Consider the following 11975-nt stretch of genomic DNA (forward strand, 5'->3'; position numbering starts at 1 on the left):
GACAAAAAGATGTCACATGAGAAATTGAAAACAATGCCTATGTAAATTTTTGAGAGGTAAAAGAGGTTTATTATGAGATTTGAGAATGTAAAGAATACTGACCTGTTACAGACGGGTTCACGCTCTTGATTGCATCATGGGTAATCCGGGCTACATGGCGGGAAATTCAAAGGTTTGAATGGAAATTTAGAGCAAAATATACTGTACATGACTCTACTTTCACCTTCATAAACAAAAAAATAGTTCATGTGCATAACTGAGAGGAACTAGACTTGGTATCCGTTCTTTGGAATTCCTAAATATTGCTTTTTCTTTTGTCTGCATACATCCTCTGTAATTTTGTGCCTTTGGAATTATAGGAAATGTATGGCATAAACTCTATGTAATAAAATAATTTCTACAAAAGTAAATCTCTCCAAATGTATTCTACCTCACCTTTGAGCGCATATCTTCTGTTTTAGAACATAAAAAACCCAAAAATGCATTTCTTGAGCACTTTTTTGATCGTAAAACCTTTGAATTTCACTCCATCTCGTCCTGATTACCCATGATGTCCATGATGCACTCAAGAGCGTAAACTCGTCTATTTACTTTTGGGACTGTATCATGCTCCATTGGAAACCATTGCTTTCAAACAAATAATGCCCCAAAAGAAACTATAATTATTATTAATATGGGGAGAGAATAGCGAAATGACTTACATCAGTGCAATTCTCGGTTTTCAGCTGACGTCATAACCTTATGCAAATTAGGTTTCCGCCATTCTGGTGCCCCTGATTATAGGGAAATGTATGACATTTTGAGCGCTCACGTTCGAAGTCTTCAAATAATTCATCTTTCCAATGGAAAACTCAGTCAATTTGGGCGCTCCATCCCTTGCATTCGCCTGTCGAATTTCAGCGAAATCGAATAAAACGCCTCCGAGTTGGACATTTGCTAACCTGAGTATCACAAACGCCTGATACTCAGGTTAAATTCACCTCATTAAATATTCAAAACCGGAACACCTCATTTGCATCAGGCATATTTAATGAGATGAATTTTCGAAGATGAATTTCTCCGCGACGTTGTGGTTTAATCGGTCGAAATTGAGCACACTTGTTCGAGGGGTTCAAGCGCTTCGGTGGTGTGAATTGGAAAGACATCGGTGGAAACGCGGCCGAGAAACGCTTTATCGAAAAAAAGCCAACTTTCGACAAATTCTGACTCGCTCGCCTTTTACCCTAAAACCCTGAACCAACGCGTGCTAAATCGCTGCGAAAGCTTTACAGGATAAAACACAACTGTTCACAGCAAAAGCCGTTACTGGCAATCACCGCAAAAGCTTTAATTGCTAAACCTGTAAAGACAATTTCAGCAAAATAAGTCCAACCCCACACTTAAAGTTAAAATCTAACATTAAACCGCGAGTCAATCGCTGCGAAAGCTTTTAAATTGTCCTTCGTTCGTTGTATCTGTCCCAGAGTAAGGCAGGCTTCCCAGAAAGCTGTTTTTAACTTTCACCGTTCTTATCAACAACGATAGGTATACGGAATAGACTAATACCTTCCTTGTTTCCAGATTTTACTCCACAGCCAGGTATTATACAGAGAACCATCGCACTACAACTCACTCACATCTCTCTCTACGCGTCTCTGTTTACGATTCGAGGGGCTCCACAATGGCGGTTAACGACGGTTGTCAAGGACTAAGGTCACGTGGGTGAAAACCAAGAATTGTCAGCAGCAATAATGGCGATTCGTCGCTAGGTACCAGTCTCCTTGTGATAACTTTCTGCAACAATGGCGATTCGCCGCTAGGTACCAGTCTCCTTGTGATAACTTTCTTGGTTGCTCGACAGTGATGTTACGATCGTGTAAACGAGAATCGATACTTAAACCGTATAATCGTACTACAATGTTACTCGTATAACCGAATGTCGATTTACTCGATCGTATAACCGAATGTCGACTTACTCGATCGTATAATCGAATCTTGATTTACTCGATCGTATAATCGAATGTCGATTTACTCGATCGTATAAATCGAATCTCAATCACACAATCGAGTGGTATTAAAATCGAAAGAACGAATAGGCGGTTGGGTGTCATCCACAATATCCATCGAACTCGTTTCTTTATCGAGTCATCTTTCCCTCGTTTACCGGAAGGGTTGAATGATCCTTTTCTTGTTTTTCAGTGTTCCGCGATTTTTCGCAATTTCCGCAAAATCGTTAAAATCGCGACTTTTGTTTGGGACTAGTGTTCTCTTGCTTTTCAGTGTTCTGCGATTTTTGCGATTTTATGCAAAATTCGCAATTTTCGCAAAAATCGCGACTCTTGTTGGGGAGTACAGTGTTCTCTAACTTTTTAGTGTTCTACGAATTTTGCGATTTTTTGCAAAATTCGCAATTTTCGCAGAAATCGTTAAAATCCTAAAAGCGATGATCGCGACTCTTGCTGGGGAGTACAGTGTTCTCTACCCTTTTAGTGTTCTACGATTTTTGCGATTTTTTGCAAAATTCGCAATTTTTGCATTTGCGTGCAAACCTAGACATAAGTGGATATCTGCTCGTCGTCTCGCGTGCGAGTTTTGGTTCTCGATTGTTCTGTTTATTGCTTTCCTTAAAGATCTTATGCGTTTAATCAAGGACGCAATCGCGTACGGTTTGCGGAAAGAAAACCATTAAGATGGCCGTGATCACCAGCTGAAAGTCATCGAAAATTACTGTGATGGTAAAGATGTCTTTCTCTCTTCGCTTACAGGATCGGGAAAAACTTTGACCTTTGAAGTCGCTCCTTTTGTTTTTGATTTCTTATAACATGGTGAAAGACGAGAATTGGTGTCTATTTGTTTGGTTGTTGTGCCACTAGCCGCTCTTATGAAGGACCAAGTTAGGGTCGTAACGAGGTATATGGGATTAACGGATCAAAGGTCTGAAAAGGGCCAGGATCAAGGATCACAGCCCTGGGATCTGGAATCACAACGCGTAAGATCGGGATCAGCAGTATTTTTCATGGAATGAGGGATCAGGGATCAAATTTTTGCTGGTTCAGGGATCAAAATTCTCATCATTTTTGGGATCGGGGTTCAAAATATTGGGTAAAAATATGCGATCAGTTACGAAAAAATATATCTCGTTACGACCCTAACCAAGTGGCTTTTCCGTGTGCGCGAGGCATATCGACCGCTTCAGTCGGATGAAAAATACTCCCTGGTCTTTAGAAGCCCCGAGGCTCTGCTTAATAGCCACCAAAGTATTTTTCAGAAAGAAATTCATGCAGAAAATTAGGCCATCCCCTTTTTCTCCGTTTAGTGTCGTCCGACCGACCCAACGACTTATTTAAACCATTTTTATGTTGCATAGGAGTTTCGGTGGTTGATTCTTTAATTTTCCCATGTTGTGTTAATTTTACAACAACATCAAACAACGTTTCCGCCATTGATTTTGGCTTCACGGCTTGTTGTTTTCCTGGTTCCAAAGCAACGATGCTGGAGTACCAGGCCTCCGATTCCAAGACCACTTGTGATTTTTTTTTTTTTTAGGTTTTCTTTTTTTCAATCCGACCGACCGACTCAATATCAGGAAACGCATTCGAAGCTAAACGAAAAAAAGAGGGGGTAGCCTTATGGACTGAACTCATCATAAATTTGAGTAATTTTATTTAAGCTTAAGTTTATTTGCGGACAAAACTTGGCAAGTCGCTCTCTTGTAACTCTTAGAAATGCCTTACTTTTTAAGATCTATGGAATACACAACTTTCCAATGCAGTGTTAATAACTTATTTATTTTTATACTGTGAGAATCCAGCAAATTAAATCCATGACCCATGAAATACTATATGTCAATCATTTTTCCCGCGTGAATTTATAATTATGATTCGAATCCCTGCAGGCGAAACAAGTCGCTCTTTTGCGACTTCGTCGCTCGTTCGGTCGCTGCGCGACCTAACTTCAAGCTCGCTTCGTGGTGTGTCTCGAAAACGCAGACTCTAAGACCTTAAGACCCCGAAAACTCGAAAAAAGTAACCGAAAACCCTCAATTTGGCTAAGCCTAGGTTTAACGTTGGTTCTGAGGCCTAGAGTGTCACAGGGTCAATATATACATCCGACGGGAAATGAAGATGCACGGCCACACGCGGAAAGTGGTTACTCAGTTAAATATGGTGTAAGCCTCGCACGAAACGAAAGCGCACACAACGTCCTGAGAGCTGTCTTAAAACTTTTGTTTTGGCCTAGTAAGAATACAGAAAGTATCCTAAACATGCATAAAAGCTAACGTTAGGCCTAATTAGGCCTAGACAAATGTTTTAAGACAGCTCTCGGGATGTTTTGTGCGCTCTCGTTTTGTGCGAGGCTCAAACCACGTAGTAGCCCCGGATCACCCAGCTTTCACTTTGAAACAAGTTGTAGCAAGCGAAGGACTTGAACTTCGCTTGAGGTAACTAAAAAAAACATACTTTAGGCCTAGTGTTGGCCAAATTGAGGGTTTGGGGTTAATTTTTACCAGTTTTTGGGGTCTTAGGTTCTTAGTTTTCGATACACCCCGCTTCGCTCGCTTTTATTTCTCAATCGAAGAGTTTCGAGAGGGCGACTTTATGCAAGTCTTCCGCTCTGAGTTCTGCTTTTTCACAGGTCGATTTCAAATGATTGTAAGTGGCTTCACTGGGCCTTATTCGCGCAGCGGCCATATTGGCCACAGACAATAGATTTCTTACCCCAAGCCTCAAGTTGAAATGTTTGGGAAGAAGTTGCGGTGCGCAAAAACAAAAGATTTCAATCCCCCGGGTACGGTGGCCCGTAAGGGACGTGGTATTTCGTGATCGGTTTTCCTGTTTCAAATTTCAAACTTGAAATTTTGAGTTTAGAAACTCGAAATTTTGAGTTTATAAACTCGAAATTTTGTGTTTACAAACTCGGAATTTTGAGTTTCCGTAACTCGGAATTTCGTGTAACTCCGTAACTCGAAATTTGGCGTTCACAAACTTGAAATTTCGAGTTTGTAAACTGGACAGTGTAAAATGCAGACTGCAGACTTAGGTTATAATGTAACTATTGAAAAAGACCAAACCATTTAGAAGAGCTAACCGTTAAGCCTAAATATTGTTTTGTGCTTAATTAGGCCTAAGGTTAGCACTTCTGAAGGGTTTGGGCTTTCTCAACAGTTATAACTTTGATCTGCATTTTACGCCTTTGTATTTTACTCTGACCGGTTTGTAAACTCAAAATTTCGAGTTTGTGAACTCAAAATGTCGAGTTTGTAAACTCAAATTTTTAAGTTTGTAAACTCAAAACGTCGAGTTTGTAAACTCTAAATTTCGAGTTTGTAAACTCGAAATTTCGAGTTTCTAAACGCAAAATTTCAAGTTTGAAATTTGGGTGGGGCAGGAAAACTGATTACGAAATGCCATGTCCATTACGGGCTACCGTACTCGGGACTCAACATGGCTGCCGTGTGATTAACGCCTATTGGACTTCGAATGTTTCAGATGAATTTTAGGCCGTTGGCAAAACCAGGATTGGATCGGATCGGATCGAATCCGATCGACAAAACTCGGACCGGATGAATCACAAAATTACCGCCAAATGTAGACACATCAAATCCCCTGGTCACCAGTTAAGGTTACTTCCGACCTTCGTGGGAGTCCTTCGGGAAATTGCTCGTACGCGCGTTAGTTTCAATAAACTCCTAACAAACTATACACCAGAAGAAAGCTTAGTAAATGTAGTTTCAGATTAAAATATAGTTTAAGCGAGTTTTTCTTTTAGTAAGTGTCAGGATTGGAGCCAGTAAGACGTGAGACAATAGGGTTTGGTCTTGTTGGACGGCAATTGTACACTGCAAATAGCGAAAAATCAAGCCTTCGACAACAAAGTTTGTCATCGACAATTTGAATATTTTCTTTTGAAAAGGAAAACTACTTTAGTTGCCCGGATAACAAACCCGGCCGCCTTGTTGTCGACAACTTCCTTTCTCCCGTCTGTGAGCGACGCAACGGCAGTGTTTTTCCAGGGGTAAAGGGTAACGGGTAACGGGTAAGGGGCAACGGGTAAAGGGTTAAGAGTAAAGGGTGAAGGGTAAAGTGTAACGGGTAACAGAAAACTGTTAAAGGGTAACGGGTAAAGGCTAACGGAGAAGGGGTAACGGGTAAAGGGTAAAGGTTGAAGGGTCAAGAGTGAAGGGTTAGTACTGTTCACCTTTTACCCGTTACCCCTTCTCCGTTAGCCTTTACCCGTTACAAAATTCAGCATTTAATTTCTTTAATGTTCAACAACCTGACCCGCGACTTAAGAATTACCACAAGCGATTTAACAAATTGATCCACAGCTACTTTGACAATGTTGTGACGAAATTCATGATCAATAACAGGACAAACGCATGAAAAACTGACATCTATTCGTTTTTTACAATAACAAAAAGGCAGAGGAGTCACATTTAAGTCAAAACACGAGAAGAACGCGAGACAAAAATGCGAGAAACTTCAATTTTATACAATCTGACGCGAGCAATATCGCGTCAATATCATAATTTATGCGTCTGTCCGCTTATTGACAATAAGAATTAGTCAATGAGCAAGCGAGAATTTTGCAGTCATTGTAAAAAGTTCTTAGTCTTTCAAGTTTCTTGAAAGTTATAACAAAACTCACATGTGGTTCAATTATACCCAGTGGCAGGTAACAACAATTATAGGTGTACAAATCCAAGTCAATAGACCAACTTCGATATAGGTGTTGTTGGCTTGCCAATAAAAGTTTTATGCATCTCAATAATTAAAATTTATAATGCATGCATAATTATGCACTCAGCAAAGTGTGACGCGCTCATTCCTGGGGAGGAGTAATTATTAAGTATCCCCTATAGGAAATTTGTTGCTTTCCGAGAAAGCGCGGTAAATATTCATTCGCTTTTCAAGCTCGACGGATCTGGTTGTCAAACTTTTTCACCCTTCTGCTCCCCATTTTTTTTTTTAAATTTATTTTTATTATTTATTTTTATTTATTTATTATTATTATTATTATTATTATTATTATTATTTTACATATACATACATTAATTAAATACGATTCTAAAACATCAGATTACACTACTTACAATACTGCATTTACTAACACTTCATTACAATACTTATCTAATGCCTATCTAAATATTATGAAAAAAAAAAGAAAGAAAAAAGGGATTCCATGTACAGCCAAATACGTACAGTTCTAAGAACACACTTCAAAAACATATTACGGGTTACGGGTTAAGTTCAGAGCCCATGCACAAATCCCACTTCTTATTAAATTTGTCCATGTTACTAGTATTTACACATATAATCTTTTCCGTTTCATACTTAATTTTTGCCTTTAGATTAAAGGCGTTTATAACAGGAGGAGACACATTTCTTCTGCAATCCCATATATATGATTTAGCGACTAGTATCAATTAGTTTAGTAAAGGGCAATTTGCGTAAATAATACCAATCATGACATCTTGCAGAGTACGGTGGACGAATTCTCTGGTCAGTAGGAAGAAGAAATATTCGAAATCTTTCTAAAAAGGTTGCACAAGGCTACAATGCAAAAGGAGATGGTGTAGAGCTTCCGGTTCTGAGTTACAAAACGAACATTTACCCTCTGAGATGTAACCTGAATTGGATATATGAGTATCCCTTCGGAAGAGACGTCGAGGAAACAGATTTTTGGACAAGTACTGAGTTTATTAAGTCTATGTTTTACGTTTTTGTCAAACTACAAAGGAAAGAAAATAACATAAGTTACAAAGTTTCCCAAAACACAACTAACTACTAGAAAAGCCAAGGGATACAAGAAAACTACTTACAATTCTGGTTGCCTTCTCTTCTGACTTTATGAGGCGAGGCACGTATCTATTTATACTCTCACAAAAATATGCGTGATATGTAAAACACGTTTCTTTTCACACGTACCTATTATTCCTTTTATAAGTTCCATCTTTATGCCAAAAATATATGCGTTATGCAAAACACTTCCCCCCAGTGCGGAGGTATAATTAAATTTCCATTAATTAGACTGAGCAGCTTAATTTGACGTGTTTATTTACTTAAGTCGGATTATCTAATTCCTCTTTGGTAGCAATTAGGCATAATTTGTGAATAGGTCTGTCGTAGACTGCATTTGCTGTTTTTATCTTTGCTTTCCTCACGAGTCCGTCGTCGCCAGGAAATGTTTCGAGTACAACTGCCATCTTCCATGTTCTTCTGGGAGTAGGTTCCGTCTCCAAAACAAGATCTCCTTCTCTGAGGTTCTCTCTCTTTCGGTACCATTTGTTCCTGGGTAGCAGGTCTGGTGCAAAATACTTCAGCCAACAGTTCCAAAATTCGTGTACACGCTTTTCAGTGCTCCTAACGAGATCCCTTGGATTCACTTTTGATTGCTCTTCTGGCACAGGAGGTGGAAAATGTTTCCCGATTAAAAGGTCGTTTGGCGTGACGGGTGGACCTTCCCAAATACCATTGGAACTGGGATAAAGCGGTCGCTGATTTACGAGACAGGTGACTTGTGCCAGATAGGTTCTCCATTGTTCTTCTGTGAGGACTTGGGTCTTAGACGAAACTTCCAGTGCTCTTCGTACAGATTTGATAAGACTTTCTACTACACCATTTTGATGGCTGGCTCGTGGAACATTCCAGTTCCAGTGAAACGTACAAAAAAATTCTTCACAAACGGCACTCTGGATTTTTGGGATGTCCCATTCTTGCATGGTTTCCTTTAAGTAGTGTTGAGCACCAATAAAGTTTGTTCCACAGTCAGAACAACAGTTGTTTGGATTTCCTCTCAAGGACGTGAACCGTCTGAAGGCCATGAGAAAGGTATCTGTGCTTCTGTCTGTTACTAACTCTAGATGAACTGCTCTAGTAGTCATGCAGGAAAAGATAATTGCATGTGCTTCCTTTAATGTTTTCCGACCAACTCTGATCTGCAGCGGGCCAAACATGTCGATTGCCGTGTTGCAGAATGCTGGGAATCCCACTGCAACTCTTAGCCTAGGGAGCTGGCCCATCAGTTGCTCTAATGGCTTTCTTCTTAACTTCTTGCAGGTCACACATTTTGCCGTAAGATGCTTCGCCATGTGACGTACGCCTATAATCCAAAAACGACGTCTGGATTCGTAAATGAGGCTTTTGCTGCCGCAATGAGCTCGCTTTTCGTGAAGGTGGTAGAGAAGAAGGTGAACTAGTCGATGTCCTTTCGGGAGGATAATTGGATTGCGGAGCTCGTTTGGTAGAGATCTGATATTTTCCAGCCTTCCGTGTGCGCGTAATAATCCTTGCTCGTCCTCAGATGGAATCAACTTTTTGTCTATGTTATCTTTGTCCAGGCTTTGTTGGCTCCATTTAAATAGCCAAAGTTCTGCTTGTGATAACTCTTTCAGTAATATTACGTCTCGATTTTTTACTTTTGTTCTTGCGTTGCTGATAAACCTCAAAACATATGCCATGACTTTCCTGGCTTTTCTGAACGTTGAGCACGATTTCATCAAATGTTCCATGATAGGGTTTCCGACAACTTGTTTCTGATCAACTGGGTCCTGAACAAATTCGTGGAAGGTCTCTGTCGTCGTGACTTGCACACATTTCGTATCTGATGACTTCCTTTCCTCATTGTTTGGTGCGCTTTCTTTGAAGGCGGGCCACTCTTCTTCTGGCTTCCTCAAGAATTTGGGACCTTTTAACCAGTCTTCCAAGGCTTCTGGCGCAATCCCTTTGGTTAAGGCATCGGCTGGGTTGTGGTTTGACTTAACAAAATGAAATTCTTCTGGGTCGTGTTGACTTCTTCTTCAATGGGGACACAAATGCTTTAACCAAGATTGGTGTACAGGTGTAAGTTCCATTAGAAAGCTTCCATCTTAGAAACAGGACTGAGCCATAAGCTTTCTCTCCCGCGTCGCAGAATCCATGGATTTCTGGTAATTCAACTGCATCGTCTGGTTTGAGCTTTCTACTGAATTCGTACTTGAGAAGTTGGTTAAGTACTTGAACATTCATCTTCCATCTTAACTGGATTGAGTCTGGGAGGATATCGTCCCAAGAGTAACCTGTGTTCCATAGTTCTTGTAGAGCAATTCTGAACTCGATGGTTGTTGGGATTACGAGTCCTATTGGATCCCATAGTTGTGCAAGATATGCAAGGCAATTCCTCTTTGTGATTGGACTCTCACTTGTAGCAATTTCATTCTTTTTGAAGGAAAATGTATCCTTTGCTTTGTTCCACTTGTGACCAAGAAAATCCACGACAGTTTGATCTGACTGATCAATGTTCTGGTTGTTCGAGTTCCACTCTTTGACTTGAAAGCAGCCTGTGGCAAGTATGGAATCTATCTCGTTTGTGATTTGCTTGCTTCTTTCTTCATTTTCTTTAGATCCTCCAATGTCATCGACATAGACATGTTTACGGAGTTCTTCAGCAGCTTCTGGGAATCGATCTTGAGAAGCTTTTGCCAAGGTGTTGATAGCTCCAGCAGCGATGTCTGGGGCCGGTTTATCTCCGAAGCTCAACCTTTTCCACTGATAAATTCTAGCCATCTCATTTTCGTTTGGTCTCCATAAGAAACGGTGAAAGACTTGATCTTCTGGATGGATCATCACTTGGTTGAACATCTTTCGGACGTCTCCGGTATATGCTACATTATCATACCGCCAAGCCATTAACACGTTTAATAAACTGTTAATGTAGTTCGGTCCCTTTTCCAGGTGGTCATTGAGGGATTTTCCGTTTGGGCCTTTCGCACTTGCATCAAATACTAGTCTGACTTGGGTTGTTCTGTCGGGCGTGAACACCACTTGTAAAGGAAGATACCATTCTGGCTGATTGTGATTCACGTCTGAAGGGGGTATTTCCGTGATGAAGTCTAGTTCTAGCAGCTTTTGTACCTCAGAGTCGATTATTTCGGTGCAATCCTTTTTCTTGAAAGACTTTTCAGAGGAAATCATTCTCTTGTAAGCAGCGTCGTAGTTAGATTCATTTGGAGGTCCATCTTCTCTCCAAGGCATTCGAACTTGTACCCTTCCGTCGACGATTTTGGTGGACTCCGAAATCGATTTGATAAACTTGTTCTCCTGGAGATCGCTATCTCTACATGTACAAAGTTCGGTTGGTCTTACTCCCATCAAATCTTGTGTTAGAAGTTTCTTCATGTCCTCTAGCACGCTGACTGTTCCAACATCCACTGAACTAATTCTTGTCGACTGCCGATTTACTGGACCGGCAAATGGTCCGATGATATACCACCCGAAGCAATTTCGTTTAGCTATCGGCTCTCCACTTTTCCCTGAGATCACATGCACATCATTGAAAGCGTCTGCAAAATCTGTACCAATCAACAAGTCTACTGTTCCGCCTGATAAATGCAAATTGTTTGAGATTGGTTTTAAATGAGGATAACTTTCTAATGCCGTTCTTGAGACCGTTCTTGCTGAACTGCATGGCTTGTTAATGGCATAAGCTTGCATAGATTTCTGAACGCTTTGTTCCAGAGTCGAGGAAACAGCTAGATCGATGAGCTCTGATTCCTCAGACTTTTTTTGACCCCCTGCGAGGTTCATCGTGAGATGTGTTTAGTAACCACGAATTCCAAGTTTCTTTGCAACATTCTTCGAGATGAAACTTGTGTTTGAACCACTATCGAGCATAGCTAATACTTCGATGTAATTTCCGTCTTTGTCTTTTATCTTCACCATTTGGACAGGGCAAATAGTGAGAACGCTTCTTTTCCCTTGAATATTGCAATTACAGGCTTCTTGGCTTGTGTTTGAATCTGTTGCGTTTTCAGGATCTTGCTTGTATTTAATCATCCAATATGTAAATTCGCGTTTCCAAGTGGCATAAGTTTTCCTGTTGCCACCCCATGTCGGAACTGACAATTTCTCAAGTCCTTGATTAGGGTTCTTTTGCGAGCCTAACACTTCGGTCATTTTTGTCACTGCTTCTGCCATAACATCAAGCGCATTGTGTTCTACGGACGATTTTTTAACATT

General features: G+C 40.5%; 2 protein-coding genes across 3 annotated transcripts in view; both read right to left on the reverse strand.

The window, feature by feature from the left end:
- LOC138041491 (TNF receptor-associated factor family protein DDB_G0285149-like) overlaps nucleotides 1-1712 on the reverse strand; it is a 5199-nt gene extending 3487 nt beyond the window's left edge. Inside the window, exons 1-2 of one of the 2 annotated variants that reach the window (XM_068887239.1) lie at nucleotides 1546-1712; nucleotides 702-773 (exon numbers count right to left, since the gene is read on the reverse strand). The gene's annotated coding sequence lies outside the window, so the exon portion shown is untranslated. The remainder of the gene's footprint in view (nucleotides 1-701; nucleotides 774-1545) is intronic. The other variant, XM_068887238.1, reaches the window with a different exon arrangement.
- Nucleotides 1713-8041: 6329 nt separating this feature from the next.
- LOC138040598 (uncharacterized) lies at nucleotides 8042-11543 on the reverse strand. The gene is made up of 2 exons (XM_068886294.1): nucleotides 9818-11543; nucleotides 8042-9720 (listed from the first exon to the last, which is right to left on the reverse strand). The coding sequence occupies exons 1-2, from the start codon at nucleotides 11541-11543 to the stop codon at nucleotides 8042-8044; spliced, it is 3405 nt and encodes a 1134-aa protein (XP_068742395.1).
- Nucleotides 11544-11975: the final 432 nt, after the last annotated feature.

This window comes from Montipora capricornis, chromosome 3 (genome assembly GCF_036669925.1).
Source record: "Montipora capricornis isolate CH-2021 chromosome 3, ASM3666992v2, whole genome shotgun sequence".
Classification (NCBI taxonomy): domain Eukaryota; kingdom Metazoa; phylum Cnidaria; class Anthozoa; order Scleractinia; family Acroporidae; genus Montipora; species Montipora capricornis.